This window comes from Lolium rigidum, chromosome 5 (assembly GCF_022539505.1).
Source record: "Lolium rigidum isolate FL_2022 chromosome 5, APGP_CSIRO_Lrig_0.1, whole genome shotgun sequence".
Taxonomy (NCBI): domain Eukaryota; kingdom Viridiplantae; phylum Streptophyta; class Magnoliopsida; order Poales; family Poaceae; genus Lolium; species Lolium rigidum.
In genome coordinates this window covers 240,498,767-240,518,744 of record NC_061512.1, presented here as the reverse complement: position 1 = coordinate 240,518,744, position 19,978 = coordinate 240,498,767, and the positions used below count along the sequence as shown (strand labels likewise).

The 19,978-nt window shown below is 40.5% G+C and overlaps 1 protein-coding gene across 1 annotated transcript; it reads right to left on the bottom strand.

Annotated features, from left to right (window-relative positions):
* Window positions 1-3,185: 3,185 nt before the first annotated feature.
* Window positions 3,186-19,841, bottom strand: LOC124657334 (ATPase family AAA domain-containing protein At1g05910-like). The gene is made up of 7 exons (XM_047195905.1): window positions 19,620-19,841; window positions 19,094-19,198; window positions 18,365-18,974; window positions 17,471-17,581; window positions 7,247-7,350; window positions 6,375-6,460; window positions 3,186-3,591 (listed from the first exon to the last, which is right to left on the bottom strand). Exons 1-7 carry the CDS (start codon window positions 19,827-19,829, stop codon window positions 3,186-3,188), a joined length of 1,632 nt encoding a protein of 543 aa, XP_047051861.1. The 5' UTR covers window positions 19,830-19,841.
* Window positions 19,842-19,978: the final 137 nt, after the last annotated feature.

The window sequence follows — 19,978 nt, the reverse complement described above, 5'->3', positions numbered from 1 at the left end:
AAAAATAAGATAAGACAAAATAAAACGAGATACTATGTTTCATGTCTGTATAGAGTATGGACTATGGAGTGTTATCTTGTATCAACGTTGACGTCTCTCATTTCCATAATTTATTGGACTAATACTTGCTCGAATTATTTTTCTTGTATTCACAAGTATCCTAGGCAATCAAAACTGCTAAGCCAAAATATACAATTCTGACAGGTTGGTTTAATTTTCACTAAGAATTTTTCGATCACATTACAAAATTTGCTCTTTGCATCGATCAGAAAAGGACTGGCCGATGCGCGGCTGTGACGTGCCCGTCTCCCCCTCAGTGTGACGCATGACGCCGCTGCCTGACTTCCACTCCCTAGCTTCTCTAGGGCCCCTAGTCCCCTTCCTCTCCACTCTGCTGTCTGCAGCCCCCAAAACCTATGCTGTAAACATCACCTGATTTAATGCAATAAATTGTAAGAGAAAATTACATTAAAAAGGACTAGCACTAGTATGCATGATCATCAGGATAACAACAGGTTTAGTAAAGGTAGACTAGCAGAGCTGGAGGCTCAAGGTCAAGGGGGCACCTGCCTAGGATCACCCCAGCAAAGTTATCATCTCAATGACATCACGGATCTGCCCGAGTAGTGGATTAGCTTACTCACAAATGGAGCTGATGGCAAACATTTATATTGGTCCGCCTGGCAGACTGCAGGACAACCAAAATTTTGGGTTTGCAATTGGAGAAGTGAGATAAAATAGCAACGGTGGCATTCTCGAAAAAAAAAGAATGATGAGGATTGCTTTTCCCCTTCATTCGGTGAAAACCTCAAGCAAACTGTCATATACAATCCATTAGTGGCAGATCAGGCAGAGTCTGACAAATATCTAATGTCATAAAGCAATCCTATTAGAAACTCAAGGTCAAGTGAAGCTGTCGAGAGTTTCTTCCTGCAGAGTTCATCTTTTCTAGTCGTCATCATAGAACTGCCTTCACTGGGTGTCAGTTTCCTGCCAGATGGATAGTCAAGGCCGGGTTAAGAAATCCTTTTCCGGGTTCGGTCAGCTGCCTCGAGCTCCTCGTAGCTCTGCAGAACTGAATTTTATGTCGAGTTTTTCCAGCATGTCAATGCAACAGAGGTAAACAGCCAGCCATTGCCATGACTGGAGCTCAAGTGACTATATATTCTGGAAAGGAAGCCATCCAATATTTTTCGCAGTAAATCTATGGATAATATTGTAATTGTTACTCTTTTTCAACATACTCAGCCACCGGGGCATGGTTAATGATTTTCTTGATGGCTGCTTTTCATTTATGGTCCGATCAAGTGTAGAGCGACTTCTTTTGGTACCTGCGGTGTGACAAGAGAATGGAGAAGTTTTCAAACAACTATATGTACAGTGTTTACATATGTTCCAAACCGAGGAACTAGTTTTTCATATTCAAAGGAACTTACATCTGGAGTTTTCCCTGAATCATTCGAGTTGCACCATGTGGACAGAAGTGTTGATAAAAGTGACCAGCGTTAGTTTCATGTCACAAACTGAAGGAGCTGTAAAAGTTGTACCAGATAAAACATGCTACCAAGATGCTAAACTAACTAATGAAAAGAAGTACAATCAACGGTTAATAAACTTAAACATCTATATATAAATTAGCATAAATTGTTTTGCTAATAGTCACTTAGGACATACTATGAGTGTATGGCACATCGAGAAGGCATTTGTTCAGAGTGGACGATACACAGGCGAATAGTAAAACACATGGTTTTATAAAATATACTCTAGGATGAACTCCTGAGTTCCAGAAGGTGGACGACGGATAACAAAAACACAATTGCCATTGTTTCAGTAGGTTCTATGATCTATCTGAACCGAAATGGATAAAAAAGGAGGGTTTTCTACCTCCTTCATTCGCCCAACTTAAGTATGTTGAAGTAAAGTTAAATACGTTTTGAGAAGACTTTCTTGAAGATAGAATCAGTCATTTTACTGCTAACAGTTACTCGATTCGTGTCTGAATGAAATGGACAGTGTAGGAACAGATTAAGATGAGATCAGCCAGAGGTCTAGATGTTTATTTATTTACACCTTTCTAATACTGAAACCAAAATTCAACCAACCTTATCACTCCATCTTCTTCAGTGTTGCCGAAACATGGAAATCTGTAAAGACTGTCGGCGGCTGGCGGATTTTCTGGATTTCGAGGTAGTATAGATAATAAGCCCAGGCACTATATTATTTGATACACAGTTCAGGTAAAAATGATGAGAGGATAAAGGTGTACATTGTACTGGAGATACTGCCTGAAGGGGCTTCTGCAAACTTTAAGGGTTGATTCTGGAAAATAAACTCATAAGAACCGTGAAACAGTGAAAGGCTCTGCTTAGTATTTAAGTACTGGGGTATAGTCTCAGTGCAATTGCCATAGGAGAAATAACATTTTGTAGATTGTCACTGGTTTGATTAAGACAAGTAACATGTATAAACGAATGTGATAAGTGCCAGACTTCCGAAAAATAAATCCTACCGTTTTTAAGGCATTAAAAAAGTCGAAAAGACCATCAAGGAAGATGGTACTTCATGCAAAAACCCAACACGTGGGAGAAGCCCAATGGCGCATTTGTGATTGATCATCTGCAGAACAATCCACAAATTTGGGATAAAGTGAGCTAAAATAAGATACATAACACTGACGGATGAGCAGATAGGCAATGAATGCATCATCAGGTTGCTCTTCCCCCTTATTCAGTGAAAATTTCAGCCAAACTGTCATATCTTATCCATTAGCGTGCAAGAACCTTTGCCTTTCTGAACATATTTTAGGAGGAGCACCTGACAGTGCGCTGAATAGAACAGGACAAGTGTGTGGGGTTAACTCGCTTAGGGCTGCTATAGGCTGAGAAAGGAATAAAACAGAGTCTAAAATCGACCTAAGCACCGCTTAGTTGTTCTCCCTTGTGCGAACCCAAATTGCTTCACAAGTTTGAGCGAAAATAAAGAGTCAAACAATAACTAATTCAGCCATTCTCTTGAAAATTCCAACCATGCTCTTGAATTTCAAAATTACTACCAGCTTTCCCCCACATAATTCCCATCAGGGCATCAGAAAGCCTTAATCCCTAGGAACAGATAGAGAAGAATGCTCTGTGTGTGTGAGGGAGAGAGAGAGAAAGAGAGGGGCGAGATGGTAGGTACCTTGGGGTTCACGAAGCTCCTGGCCGCAGCAGAGCTCGCCATGGAAATGGATAACCTCCATTAAGTATCCAGTCCAAGAGGGAGAGCTTCTGCTTCCGGCAAGAAACCCAGGCGGCGGACTGGAGGAGGTAGTTATCCAACATGCCCATCCATCCCGACCGTTCAATTCCAATCGGTCGAATAGAACGCTCCCTGTCACTTGTTTCACTAGCACCATCCAGCATCAGAGTTCCCCGTTGACTGCAACAGGCGGCGGCGGCGGCGAGGGCGGCGGAGGAAGTGCGAGGAGATGCTGCGGGCGGTGAGGCGTGCGCGCTGCCCAGATTCAGAAGCTTCTGGCCCCAGTCCAAGCGCCGCCTCCTCAACGGTCGGGGCCCACTCACACGCTTCTCATTCTTCCATTTTTTATTCTCCCTGATAGAAAGTTATGTACGTAGCAGCATAAGCTGCGAGATTGTCTCTTTTCTTCCTATGTTCGCTGCCGTATTATTGCTGATCTGTTGCAAAAAACCTGTATGCTTCGGTGCCTAATGTCATCCAGTCATATAAATTCATCTGTAACGTAGGTGCAGAGTTCAGATAGTTTCCGAGTTTGATGCCTACAGCTCACGCATGCCATAGTTTTCCAACAGGTTCAGTGGATTGATTCCAGTAGGTTGATTGATGCTCACAGGAACCAAAGAACACTTGCAGAGGAGAGATGATGTCTTTGGTGTTGAGATTTTGGCTCTGTAGCCTCAGTTTACTGAGGAGCAAACTTAATGAACTGGCATGATGAATTGTTCGCAGATATCATGTTCCTCTGCACTGGGCCGCAGCCCAGATACTCTGCGGACTACGGTGTACGATGCCCTGCGCTACAGGATAATCTCTGCAGCCTGCTGCATCACGCCGCTGGCAGGTGACTACCTGATTTCATGTGTAAAATTTCCTCATACTTGCATGACACAAAGAACCAGGCATGGCACAGTGTTATCCTCCGCCGCTAGTGAATAGCTAATAACCATCTATGAAATTCTCCCTGCAAAAATGTGCAAGTCATGTGTACAAATTATGTTTCTTGTCATTAATATCTTGCTTGATCAATCTGTACTAGTATTCTCACCCTATTATTAATACGGTGCAGTCATGTGCATCTAATTCAGAAATGTTAATATCATGTCTGCACTGCAGGGAAGCATGATGTCAATAAATGCAAGGTCACAGCACCAGCTAGCTTTTGTGGACCTAGAGGAAAAGCTGTTGCCAAGTCTTTACCTTCACAGATCATACTTCTATTTTATTTGTCTATTGTCCTGTTTCACATTACTGACTTGTCTCATTACATAGCTAAGCTGCTGGGTCATAGAAAAGAAATGAAACCATGATGGAGCTTTTATCTATCCAAGATCGTTTTTCAAATACACATTCCCTATTGAAGCAGTTGTAGAACCTGAAACAACAAAGCAGGAGCCAAGACTCCCAGAGAGAGCCAATGATGTGGAGTGGTCTGGCAGCATTGCGTGATACGACCTCACTGGCTGTTGTTCTGAGTGGCCTTCCCAGAGTACCCAAACTGCACCGCCTTCTCTGGAATGGTAATTTTCTGGTTCTACTTCCCACAGAGTACCCAAAACCCACAACCATGAAATTCAGTCCACTGCAGATTGAAATTATCTCATCCTCATTCTAGAACATGACACCTTTCTGGTTGCTGATTCTTCTGACATTGAAGGAAATGTTTGCCATTGCCAAAGCTAGCTTGGCCTAAGAATCAACTCAGTACATTGCTGATGCTGCCACATTTGTAGGTGGCTTCCTGCTATCCTGGGTAACGCATTTTGTTTCGCAATGAAAGTGCTGAGGCAGCCACACGGAATCTCTCCAAGCACTCTCTCATATCTAGGATATATGTTGTCAGGTTTTACATTTTATTTGAATGGAGAAGTAACTATTTTCAGGAAAAGTTTTCTTCTGGGCTCTTGTACTGATATGTCTGGCTGAGAGGGCCCCCATCTAGATGCTAAACAATCAGAAGTGGAACTGTTGAGTGGAACTATTTTTTGTGCAACTGAGCCAAGCTCTTATGGAGGGTGTTTCACTTATTTATGTGTTGTCAGTTGTCACAAGCTTATGCGTCCAAATAATGTCAATATTTGGTGAGATATATATATACTTTTGAATCTAAAACTCTGCACGTATTGATTGCAATACTAAATCCGCTGAATATTAGAATGGTCCCAGTTTGGTGGCGCAAAAGTACTGCAAATCAATTGACTGGCGGGCTAAAGGGTAGGCAGATGGTTGTGGGATTTGTTTTCTTTTCCTAGTTTCCTATGGCATCTTAGGTAGGAGCAATTTTTAAGATTACAGTATAAGCATTTCTAAACTAACTGATATATGAACAAAGTAGTTTTTCAGTTCTCAGGACTTGAGTGCTAAACGGAGGCAAGAAATCACAAATCATTTCTAGCTCACATGAACAAGAAGGTCGAGTTGTGCAGCCATGTCTGGACATCATGCGAATTGAGATGGAGGTTTTCCAAAGCCAGTCGGGGTCATCGTGCCAGTTTTTCATATCATCAGGCCTTTACGACCAAGCCAGCTGGCATTCAATGTCAAATGGTATCTGCATTATCACTGTTGTCCGACTGGCTATCCGATTCTTCCATGACATCTATAATGACCCTTAATGGTAATGTTTGCTTTTGGTTTCAATCTGTGGGCAAGGGTCAGTGTGCCTATTCATATTTGTGCTCCCATCCACATTTCATTGCTAGCCCGCTTGTAGGCAAAGTCATTTGATAGAAAATAGTTTACAATATACTTGAAGTGCTTTTGGCTCCAGTGTTCTCGCCATTTTTTTAAAATTAAATGATATTTTTACAAGTTATCAAAAATCTGAAAATAATTCCGAAGATTGTTAGTTAATACATCTCACAATCATGCAAAAATCTCAACTCAGGCTCCTTTTTATATTGTGTTGGACAAAAATGGATAAATCTGATATATTTTGAGATTTGAAATGTACATACTTAGATCGATACTTTTTTTTTTCATTTTTGGGTACCTTAGAATAAAGTATTTGAAACTGAATTTTGCATGTTTGTGATACATCATTGACTACATCTGAAATTTCCGCTCGTGGATTTTTTTGGAAATTCAAAAATATGATTGATCGCTGATGCTCATGTGGTCAAATCTTCTGGTTTCCATACCTCTCTGTCCTGGCTTGTGCATCCTTATCCTCATCGATGCACAAGTGGTACTCCCAAGTCCAGGCAGAACTGATCAAGATATACACCTGGAACAAGAGAAACATCCAAATTAATTAGACCATCAATTATCTCTTCACTATGACATCGACCATACTTTCCAACATGGAAACGTCATATATTCAGACAGCATAAGATATAATCTCACCCATCACAGAGCTCCAACGATTGATCACACTAAATATTATGTATCTGAGTGATTTTTTATTTATAAGATTTGGTTTTGGGTACAGGAAAGCGCTCTCAACTTTTCATTAGCTCTGTCGGATAAGAGGATTCCTCTAAACATCTCATACCAAGTTAATTCAATTTTATCTAGGAGCAGGCAGTTCTTTAGATAACATGGTTGCTCTCACTTGAGTACTTCTTATGATTCTTTTCAAAGATATAAAAAAGTTTCTAACAATTTGGCCAGCCATAAATAAATATATATCCAACACCGCAACTGCACATGTTCGTTAGACTAACTTCTCTGCCCGACTGATGAAGACACTGGAGCGCACCGAAAGTAGCCTCTGGCAGATTGCCACGTGGGAGACATGAAATTCTCGCCGCAGCTTCCCCACCGTATAGTCGCTCTAGATCCTGCTTCCAGGGAGAGTGTACAGTCAATGATATGAAGAATAAAATTATAGTTAAATTAAAATGATTTTAGAGAAATGTTGTAATGAAAATGTTGTTCCAGCATGCATGGACTGATGTAATATTTATACATACCTTCGATGCAACGGAAACCTGCAAGCTTTGGATCACCAGCAGAACCAATAGGTGGGAAGCCGGAAATCCCTTTTCAGGATTAAAAACAAGTTTCTTACAAATTCTGTAGCTGCTTTGATCATCTCTGGAACCACTTTGTAGGCTTTCAAAAACTGCTTGCTGCTATCCTGCTCCAAGTAGTTGCTTTTATCAGCTTCAGGATCTAACAAGATATATTGAAGAAAAAATCTTGAATTAGTTTAAGCAATCATCACCTGCAGCTTGGTCAGAGATGAACCATTTCAACACACTTAGATCAATCTTGTGCCTCCCATATAAGGTGTAAACTTTTGGTCACTTCATCATTCGGTGTCAACCAGAGATTTAATGTATGGTCATTCTCAAGATCTGTAAGATCGCATGATGTCAATGGATCAGATTTCCAAATCCATAATAGAGTTGTACGCCATGCAAACAACCAATACAGGATAAGCTGGAACAGTTCCAAATAACTCCATCTTGTTTTTGCAATCTGTTAGGCTTTAGAGACATCATTTTCTAGCTGTTGAAAATTATGGAAATGGGTCACGTTGTGTGTATATATTTTATCATCCAATTCGATCTAAAGTGATTTAATTCTTCTTCCTAATGTCATTCTACAATGACCATTTATCCTCCTTTGGCTATTTCAATTTTACTTATTATTATGACTATAGCAACAAGCACTATCCCAAAAGTGCTCGTGAATTGGGTAAAATCACAAAAAGCAATAAGTGGGCTCATGAATGTAAAGGGGGACCCCAATATTCCATGATGTGTCTTGCCAAGCAATATGTCCACATCATGGTATGCAGAATCAAAGGGAGTAAGTATTTACATAGCTGGAAAGAATAGAGGGCGCAAGATCACATAGCATGTACTAATCTGTTACACTTGAATATATGACCTTTAGATGAACCTGAAATAGCTTGTTAACATATTACCTGTTCAACTTTCTCACAATAATATATCGCCAAGTAGAATACAGATGTATTCCTATATAAAGTAAGAAGAATTAATCTCGCATGCCTCTTACTGCTAGCAAAACAAGCTCAACCTATAACATAAATAATATATTCAAGTCTGATCAGATCATTTTTGTAATTATAACTGAACAAAAACAAATTGTCTTGTAAATTACTTTGAACTATCGCAACGGTAAGAAAAATACTAGCTACAACTGCTGGGAAGCCATGGTACCACATATCTAGTCGGATTTGCTTTCCAAATTCAGTAGCTTAATGGTTTGCACTGCACTTGATATGGCACTAGCTCTTCTAGCTGTTAGTGTTCATATACACTGCCAACATTGTGACACAAAGAATTTAGTATTGTACAAAATGATGCTGAAATAAATCAACAGTTATAATGTCCTTAGATTAGAAATTATTATTAAGTTAGATGAGAATTACTCCGCAAACTGAAATGTTCAAGCACAAATAAAAAAATTGAGGAGCGTAGAGATTCTGATAAACAATGCAAATACAGTTTAAAGCGTAAGATGGACTATGAGCATGAGTAAACCTGGAGTTCGTTATTTGAGTAACAAATGTCTATCAATGGAGTCATTGCACCATAAATTTAGAACTGTTAGCATTTGCATCACAATGACTTATTACTGCATCCAGCCTTTTAGCTGGTCCTTCTGCGTCATGCCACAAGCGCCCATGATATTAGTTCGGACATCTCATTATTATTTATCCATCATGAAATCCTCTCCATCTTCAAATGTCCTTTCATCCCTTCAAGACCATCTAAAATTTCATCTCGGGCACAAGACGAAACAAAACCCTGCAAAATAACAGAACACAAGCACAATTACACAACTGAATAGTGGCACAGGTGGGTCAGAAACGGTGGGCAGCACAGAGAACTGTAGTATTTGATCCAAGACGTCGTAGGCTCATGCCATGGAAACAAGATAAAAATTTCAAAACATTCGTATGGTTTTGGTACTGTCCCAGTGCTACATAGACATTTGAATGACTCAATATTCCAGCATGCATCTAGAAATCTATCAATGGTTATCAGTTCCACATCCAAGTGATGCTGCAGGATTTTGAGAGACATTATAAAAGAGCACCTCCTCCATAATCATATTAGCATTCTCTTTGCTGGCAATTATAACGTACTTGTAGTTCTCATTGTCCAATGATATGTACTCTATCAAGTCCATCTACAAGATCTCTTGAGCGCTTTTCACGAAGGCTTCCTCCTCCCATGCTGGCGCATTGATCTGTTACCTCCCAGCTTTGTTCTCCTAACTTGAAAATTTTATGAAGCTGAATACTCAGTCAGCTGACTTATTACCTTATGGAAAAATAAATAAACAGCCTAATGCATGTTAGTATCCTGAGAACATCAGTCGAATCTGCAAGTTCCGTTTCTAAGTGGAGACAAGAAGACTTATCTAGCAGCAACACATCCTTAACAGGTCGGCAGAATAGCAACGACTTTTAAAAATGTTCCGCATGTCAGTAAACTAAATAGGAACCTAGAAAAATCAGAATTGTAACAGCATTCTATGAATGAACGAGGTCCTGCCCAAGCTAACCTCTCAAGCTATAAAGTGGATAACTAGAAATATCAAGGAAGCTTCTAGTCTTTGAACCAATTTCAAATGGTATATATAGCAAGGGAATGGATTTACAGTAGTACAGGATCTCAGCTAAGTTTCAGCATGTTTCAACCAAACTGTGTACTTATGAGCAACTGATCTCAAAAAGCATGTTTCAACCAAACTGTGTACTTATGAGCAACTGATCTCAAAAAAATATCCTTGCTAATACTCCCTCCATCCAACAAATACAGTGCACTTCTATGAAAAAAGTCACAATCAAACTTTTTAAAGTTTGACCACCATACTCCTCTGCTCGGGCCACAATAAGTGTCGGAGCTTTGGTTCAAATTTGGAATATATTGAAATAAAGCACCCGACACTTGTAAAGTATGCAGTCCAGAGGGAGTAGAAAAATAGCTAAATATTAAAAACACCAAATTAATGTCATTAGATTAGCATCTTGAACCCAGTTTCATAATATAACAATTTAGATATCATAAATGTTGAATTCCACTTATAAGTGAGCAGGTCACCTTGTAGATACTGCCATAACCTCAAAATGTGGCACACTTCTGGAAGCAATAATCATTTCCAAGTCTTTAATTTGGACTCATGCTAATTCTGTAAAAAAGTATACTCTTGATAGATGGCATAAGAAGTACCACTGGATCCCGCTGACATGTCCTGTTGGAGAAGGTCGTACGCACTGACGCTAGGCAGTAAAACGTGTGTCGACACGTAATGCTTTCACATCATATAGATATCGCTCGCCATGGCAGAAACCCAATTAGCCGCTTTCTTCAAAAGACAATGTTACAACTATGTTAAGGCTAAACAGTCACGACTATTATTTTTATTGAATGGTTGTTACACCTATCTTAAGCAACATTTTCTAACATTGAGTTTTAAAGAGGATCTTACTGATCCCAGCACACAAAGATAATTTTCAGTATATCCACTAAACATGATATCATGAGAAAACCCTAAAAGTTAGTACACCCTCTGTTTCTATATACAAGGTTACTTGATATTCTGAGTCTTAACTTTGGTCATTAAAATTGACCAACAAAATATGAGTTATTTCATATGTGATACCATTTTGAAGACATATAACTCATACTTTGTTGGTCTAATTATTAGTCAAGGTTACCTTTAAATACGGGCGGTCGTAACTTCAAGTGTAAATAAAACTTTACAGAGGAGTATAAAATTGAATATGTTGTTGAGATTTCTGAGCCTGATCTTAAGCTGTTACTATATTTAAGATGTGAGTGTATACAAGAATTAGGAAAACCACATCTGTGGCGCTACACTACCTGGGCTTCTTGAGTTTCTTATCCCTTCATGCCGCCATGCTCTATGCTAGGGACGGAACCGTACTATCTGATGGCTGCAAGGGCTATGTGGAGGAGGGTCTGGCGGCCGGAGAGGCCAGCTGCCGTGAAGCTGGGGGGGCCTCGTAGCGACTCCTTTTCAGCGCGCGCAGCCATCTGCTGTTACAAGGAGTGGATTCCAAGAGACAATGTACGATTTGTGCGGAGGTTGCGCGTGGAAAGATCTCTACACGGTCACCCGTAGAGCATAGGAGTTTGGGGAGAAGAGAAACCCTCGGCGGAAGCAGAAACCCTTTTTCCCGATTCGGTGATCGAGCACGGTACTTGTCGCGTGCGCTGATGCATGAGCCCTGTTTTTATTTCCGTAAGCATACTACGGTTACACATAAACTTCACCGAATATTTAAGTTCGTCCTGTCTGCCACTGTTACTAAATATATTATCCATCCGTTCCCTAGTACTTCTTCGCTTATAAGGTTTAGTAAATTAAAATTGCAAAGTTTAACTACTTATATAGAAAATATGCAATCATACACTTTGACCAAATAAATATTAGTCAACCAGTAATAAATGTACTTTCATATTTTCTCCATTCCAAATAGTTGATTCAACATTATCTATATACACATATTTATCTGGAAGCATTTTAGTGTGTAAACTGAGTCAAATAACAATTATTTTCTAATCTAGTTACATTAAATTAGTATATTATAAACCTACATTCCAAGATGCATCTAGTGATACTAATTTGCTTACATATCTCTGTTTTCAGCCGCGTACACCAAACCCGTCTCACAAAAAAAATTAAGATTTTATTTAACATTAAATAAATATGTTTGACAATATTGTTTTCAAAATAAATGTAAACAAACAACAAAGCAAACAAATAGAAGTTTGACTAGATCAACGTGTCGGCGCAGTTGATGTCTCTCCTTTGAGTCTCTATAGATGCTCTAAGAGATCATATTGTTGGTTGGATATACGTATGCACATGGAAATCAAAGAACTTTTGCACGCACTCCGGTGATCAACTTCTACAGGTTCCTACATATGTAATTAACATGCCTAGCTCGAGTCTTATAATATTCCAACGCATCATGCTATGATCACACAAGATTGCATCACCTCTCACTGTTGGTCGTGAGACCAGGAAAGAGCATGATACCAAACGTAGAAAATCGAGCTTGAAGCACACCAAATGACCGCTCCACATCCTTCCTAGCCTTCTGCGCTCAAAGAATAATGCCAAACTAAATACATAAACAAGGCACCACGCTGTAACATTCATGACGCCCATTATACAAACCTTGCCTAGAAAATGAGCAGTTCTTCTATGACCAATGGCTAATCGATGCTTGGTCAGTGTGACTTTGTTTTCGTACTTTTCCCACATTAAGGGGGGCAAAATAGTGTTGGGAAGTTGATGAGGGGGTTAGTTAGCTAAATCAACAAGAAATTAGAGTTTCACTGAAAGGCGTTCTCATAAAATCAAACCATGGGGGTATGTCTCCTCGTCTCTTCTCTCCGGCCTCGTTTCACATTAAGAAGTCCTCTCACCGCATTTTGTGCCATGATCCTAGTTGTCTCCCGCTACGGCCAACGTCAAGGACCTACCTGCGTGAAGGTAGTCTTCATGCATCTGGCAGTGCTCCACATGCAAGCATCTTCTATGTAAGTGGGTGTATTTAGATCGGACAAGGAAGCTACCGTGCTATACCCGTATCGTGGCTTTACTTTGAAGTAAAAGGTTCTAACCTCCTTCACGCTCATGAAGGATTTCCATGAACAAGTTCTTGCTCATCCTATAGCGCGCCGAAAATTGTCGGCATGTTTTGCAGTATCATAGAAGTATTCGTTGTACATCATATTATGACCCAACCTCTGCTGGGCTTCGAATTTTTTCTTTCCGGCCTTGAACCTCCATTGCGTGGCCTCTTCTTCTTCTCCTTGGCTTCATCAAGTATTTTTTTTTAAAGCAAGAGATGATCTCCAAGTGCTTGCAAACGTTGTCGTCGCAGGCTGTGTCGCCATCAAGCATTTGTTGGATCATCTCGTCGTGCTGAACTGGAAGTCTGAGGGGGTAAAAACAAATAGTTAAGATATCCGTGGTGGCAATGGTGATAATCACGACTAGAGGCGCCTACTGCATAACCGATTGAACACCTTCTGCGTACTCAAGGAGGGGGAGGGCCGCTGTGCTGCATTTAGGGGTAGGAACACCACTTGTGGAAAAGGGAGGCTGGAGCCACACATGTCACAGGGTCTCAATGCGCATTGCGGTATTGCGCCGACAAGTGGGGTCGCGATTTGAGCAGCTGTGAGGAAGCGGGAGGCGGAAGGAACGAACGTGCGGCGCGAAACAAAGGTGCAAAGCAACGATATCGGCTATGGTCGCTAGCATGTAGGAACCCACATAGGTTTTCGTTCTGTCCAGCTTCCCCGTAGCATCCTGTGTAGCGGGGACGGGCTTTGGGGCACCGGACACCGTATTGGGCCGCGCAGGATGAGAAAAGGCTTTGAGAGCCGCGCGCCCTAAATCCCTTTAGTGGATATTTTAGAAAATGTGGTTGGAGATGCTCTAATTTCTTTTGACCTAAGTTTCCTAACGCTCAACACTACCTCCATTTCAAGGAATAAGACGACGCCAGCTCCAATAATCAATTTATAAAAATTGAGAAACAAAATCTTAATTATAAGACATGTATCAGTAATCATAGATCAGATTAAAAAGCACTTTCAATGATACATTTTCATACAAACAGCTCTTATTTATTTGAAGTAATTTCGTCAAATAAAAAAGACCTAAATGGCGACGCATTATTCTCAAATTAGATGTATTTTTGAGAAAACTTTTCTTTTAAACTAATACATTATTTATATAAAATGGCTCAAAAAACATCACTCCAAAAAAATTCAGGTTATTCTACAGTAACTTTGATAAGACTTTTACAGAAATTATCCCACATATATAACTCTTTTTTTTAAACGCACATATATAACTCTTCAATTGCAATAGTAATTCTCCAACAGTAGTTTTTTTTTTTCAATGGTGCATGTACAGTAATCTTTACCATTAATTCTTCGACAGAAGCTACTCAACGGCCTTCTTCTGCAATAGCTTCATGGTAACTTCGAGAAAACTTCATTTTAAACTGCATCACTTATACAAAATGGCTCAAAAAACAACACTCCAAAAAGTGGTGCATGTACAGTAATCTTTACCATTAATTCTTCGACAGAAGCTACTCAACGGCCTTCATGGTAACTTCGAGAAAACTTCATTTTAAACTGCATCACTTATACAAAATGGCTCAAAAAACAACACTCCAAAAAGATTCAGGTTATCGTACGGTAACTTTGATAAGACTTGCTTGACCATGTAAAATATAGATATGCAACGGCTCAAAAAATACACTTTAAAGAAGTAACCACTAATTAAGTCTACTAGAAGATTAGCACCATGATCATGTCGCGCCGCCACGCCAACCATCCTCGTAGTTGAAACAGAGGAGTACACCACTCATGTTTTCTGCTGCACGTGTGCCCGAGCGCTAGGTAATTAGGCTAATGATCCCACTTGTCAATACTGTTGTTAAGCCTTCTGTGTACTCGTCCCAACTACTCCCGTTTCAATACTGTTATATATCTCATTCTCGAAAAAACAGGTCACAACGAAAGGTGATGCTGATAATTTAAATCCACAAAGATAGCATTTATATTTAAAATTGTATCACTAACACTGACCATTTCGTAGAATAAGAAATGCACCAGAGGCATGAAATAACTCTAGGATTCTTGCTCCCCACTATTTCTTTGGTCTTAAAGACAATGGAATGTTAGAAACTAGTAATCTCTTCTTTATGTTTGGAGTTAGTAATTGTCACTGTTCTCAACAAATGCCAACAAATGCCCAACACCTAACTGTCTGTGGTCTCGCTTGCTCTTTTTACCTCTCAACTCTAATGCACTGATTATCCAGCAGAGCCTTCCTGAGGCTGCACTCCTGTAGCCTACGGTGAGCTCCATGAAGGAAGTTGTTTCACAGCTTCCAGCCGTTCAGGCGTGTCATCGCTTGCAGGTATGGTGGCTCTTGTCAAGGACAGTGACCATGGGTTCAGGAGGAGAACCAGGCACTGCGGGTGCTTCAGCTGGTGCCTTGTCAGCTTTCAGAGGGCCAATGTGAAACTGGTCCTTCTGGAGCTTCTTCCGGGGTTGGCTTTGAGTAAATCCACATCGCCAGGAGACTTTCATCTCTTGCAGTCGACTCTTTGATAGTCAAGCCTGAAACAATGGTCACTTGAATAATTTTATTTTGTATCACACTTAAAAATGCGATCGGGTAGATCGTGTATAACAGTCAGTCAATATTAGAAAATTACCTTGTTCGTTTTCAAAGCCGGCGCTTTTAGCACTTGCAACTTCGTGACAGTAGATCAACATCTGGCTGTACATTACGGCCTTCGCAGACTTGTCTTCGAAAGGAAATTAATCTGAAAATAAATAGGCGTGTTACTGGAGAATGGAGCTATCCTCACCATCCATAAACTGTAGGGTCCTCTGTGTGCAGCAATTTCCATCACAAAAGGACACCAAAGATGGGTCCATCTGTGACAGCATACCTTTGCACCTGAATGATACTCACAATTACACAAACAAACATACAGGCCTAGTCAACGAGTAAAATACAGGCCACAAGTGCCAGAACAACAAGAAATAACATACCACATCTCGGAGTTCACATGCTCTACTGACGATCCTAGATCCATTGTAATCTCTCGCTACTGTAAGTCTGGGTGTGTTGTGGAAAATGTTTAGCAACACACTGGTAGATAAGAGTAGTCATAGAAGTTTTTAAGGCTGTTTTAGCTGACATCTTCAGAAAGACTGCTAAATCTAACTACCGCTACAGTTATAAGAATGCTTAGTAGTTGCTTTCAGTTAGTTACCAATATCAGAAAGATCAGCATTAAATTAATCAATAAGTAACATGAGTGAAAACAAAATCTCCTAAATAAGAAAATTATCTTTGCATTTGAGACTATAAGATCAATATCCTTCATGAATGCTGCCTGAGTGAACACCAGAGTCCATTCGCAAGACAGCAGCTAGCATATCCATGGGTTGGAAATTATTGCTTCATAGTCCGCATTTCCTCTTCTGATATCAAGTGGAATGTATTGAAATCCTTTTGTTATACAAAACTCTGGCGCAATAAAGCATACCTTAATCATTTCATCTTTGTTAATACTATGAATATATCACGAGTAAGATGATACTTAGGATTTTGTATATGCAATAGAAGATAAGGTCTTAAGTTTTTAAATTATATATTAAACAATTTCTCAGTTTAGTGGTTGTTTGTAAGGATGTGCTTTCAGCTATCTAAAGTTCATATGTTCTTGATATTTAATTGTTACTACATACAACATCTTTCAAGTTTAAGAACAGAACTGCCTAGATGACAGCCCACTGTTCTCTTCACCACAGTACTGAACCATACAAATTTGAGCAAAGCTGATGCTACCATTCCTTGAACTTGAATCAACTCAACATGGATCTCAAGATTCAGATTAAGCATGAAATGGGGATTGGCCAAAGACTGGTTAGCAACTAGCTTGTGCTATATTATGGTAATATAAGCTTTAAGTTTTCACCGTTCCCAAACAGAAGCGTCATGCCTATTCACATTGCTTGTAACACTTAATTGTACCATATCAAATGGACAGCAAATTGAAAAATATATGCACCGCAATGGAGCACCACACCGGTTACAACATTCCTGAGACAATACCTCATCCTACTAACAGCGTATATATGCTCAGCTTCGCTCTTAGCTTCAAACTCGAAACTAGGACCATCTACTTTTTGTGCTTTTTGGAAGATCGATATAGACACTTGGTCTTTCGACTTGCTTCTTGAATCTTCCATTTGAAGGTGAGAGCAATGAATCAAATAGTACAGTGAAGTATCTTAATCTGTCATCGTCACCTGTCGTTCCACTTGATATCTACAAAATAGATTTTCTTGCGAGTAGTAGATGAAACGAACTGAATCTTAAGCTAAGCAGGCAATACTGATCAGATAATAAATCTACACGGTGAAATCAAAGATTAAAAGCATGTCAACAAAATGAAAGGAACGGAGTTCCCATCCTATTGTGGGAGCATACCTTTGGCTACGCAAAAGAGACTGCTTCCATGTTTCTTGGTGGATGAATAATCACAGGATAGAGCTTCAAAAGAATAAAATTGAATAACCATAACTAGTATACCATTTGGAATAACTGGACAGTCAACATGGTACGTGTTTTAGATAGTAACAGAGCAAGCTGGAAGTAACCTAGGTGATCAAACAAACAGTACACTAGAAAACTTGGTGAAGATGTTATAGTAGAAGAAATATGCACATACCTCTTCGGAGGTCATCAAAGGCCACTGATGAAGTTCCCAGCAACAAAACTGGAAGGTTGGATGCCAACTCATTCAACAGAGTCATTAATACAGCCCTGAGCTGTTCACAGTCTGTACATAAAAGATCAGTGGATTAGCTATAACTGACTAACAAATTATCAAGAGCCATTTCATAGCACCAATTGTAATACTTGACAGCTTTAATAACTGTGGGATCTCACCAAAGATGAAACTGAGGCAAGTAGAGCATGGACTAAAGTATTTGTTTCTCAAAAATATGCACAAGAGCTTCTTTTTCAGGTTTCAAATGACTTAGAGATAAAAACTCAAGAGGAAATAGAAAATTTTCAAGCTCTAGAACAGCCAAGAATATGATCCTGCTAAGGAAAACACATTAGGAAATAAAAAAAGGAACAACATGACAATATATATCTATATAAAAGAGGAGAAACCCTACCAGCCTAACACCTCAACGCCACATAATCAAAAGGGCGTAGTGGCCTATAAAGCCAAGAGAGATGGGGATCCGTATGAAAGGTTGCAGCGCATTTGCTAACGTCTGACGTGTATGAAAGGTGTGGGTGAAAACACTCAGAAATACGTCTCCATTATTTCCTCTCGAGATGCCTCTTCCAAACATGGAGCAAGAACTCGGTGACAGTGGCCTTGAATGCACAATCGATCCCCTATGTGCAGCTGGAGTCATTGCAGACATAGCTTCCAAGAAGTGGTTTTTCTTGAACCCTCAGCTCGAGCTGACCATCAATGACAAACTGGTCATCACTTGTGTAAACCCGTAGGATACTTTCAAATGCTCGGTCAGCAGCTTCCTGTACATAACGCTTTCAAATCAGCCCCACAATATCCGCACACACAGCTTGCAGTAAGTCTAACCATGCATATCCATTCCACCCAAAAGCCATGGCATACCTCCTCTCCCACTACGCATCCATGGCATGGATGGACCTTCATCTGGCTCGTCCACAAGGAGAGAATCATCTGAATCATCTGGCATTGAAAAACGAGGGCGCTTGTGCATGCGTGACCCACTTTTTTTCAAATACTTGCTGTTCTTTGGACCAGCACCATGTACAAGTACTCTGCGGGGAGATTGTGGTCTGTGCTTCACTTCCTTCCGTGGGGAAGGTCTACGAACTTCTGCACGATCCCTTAGATCATATTTTTTCCTTCCTTCTGGCTCTTCCTCGCCGTCTTCATCATCTCCATCTTCTTCAGCTTCATCACCTCCATCAACCTCCTCTTCATTGGCATCATCCTCTTCAATATCATTACCATTTTCTCTCTGATCTTGCGTATGTTCTTCAGAACTTTCCTGGTCATCATCAGAATCTTGGAATGGAAGATGCCTTTGTCCCCGCAGAGATCTTCTAGGCCTTAAACCTTCACGGCGGGGCATGGAGTTAGAGTTAGACATATTCTTGCGTTTAGGCCGTTCCGATGCTTGATCGTTCACTTTACTCTTTGAAGACCGATATCTGGGTCTCTGAAACAAAATGGGGGAATGTAAGCTGGTTCAAACAATGACCAGCAAACTGAAGTATGCATTGGGTACCAATGAGGCTTACAGAATTGACTATCATCAGTGGAACTCTAGAAACTCACCATAAGATCATCATCTTCCATACTGGAACTATCTGTGCCGTAGCCATCCAGAGTTACAGACACTCTTCGCTTTCGCGTTGAACGGCGCAGATTTGCTGCAACAGACTATAAAAGGAGCTATTATAATCAAGTTGCTGGGAATCTATTAGATATAGCATGCCTACAGAGAAAGGCATTATAGCCATAATGTTCAGGAATAGCTTTATGAAGTGGCCAAATGTCCATGGTATCTGAGATTGTGCATTCCTACTAATAACAGCTTGAGGAAATACTAGGTTTGGTATTTAACTATTTTCGCTGCCATGAACAGGCAGTAGGAATGTAGAGCGAGGGATATAATGCTAACAGCTAAAACCAATAGATGAACTGATAGTAATTTCAATCGTTGACATGCAAAGTAACACCTGACCAAAACTATGCAATATATAAGACATGGTACACCAGATAAGAACCTCAGCATATCAGATAAGAACGTTTTCTAATGATAAGAGTACATCTCAAACAACTAGCATACAAAGTTGCTTACATCAGCCGGAGGATCCCGCGCAGCCGGCTTGCGAAGCATCTTCTTGGCGATCTGCGACGCAGCCGCCCGCTTCTTGTTGTTCATCTTGTTGCGCATGTTGGGTGAGTAGTAGAGAAACCCCCGCCCGTAGTACTTGGGCCGCTGCCGCAGCCGGTCGCTGCTCCTCACGGGCGCCACCGGGCCGTCACCCTTCCCATCCATTCCCGCCATACCCCCTCCTCCTCCTCAAGCACTGCCGAGGCTGCCGCCCATTTGCTCCCTGAACCAGGCCAAGCACTATGTCAATTTCAGCCATTCCCCAAACCCTAACTAAATCTGCCACGCATGCAAGTCAGATGACGCCGAGCAACTGCGATTCT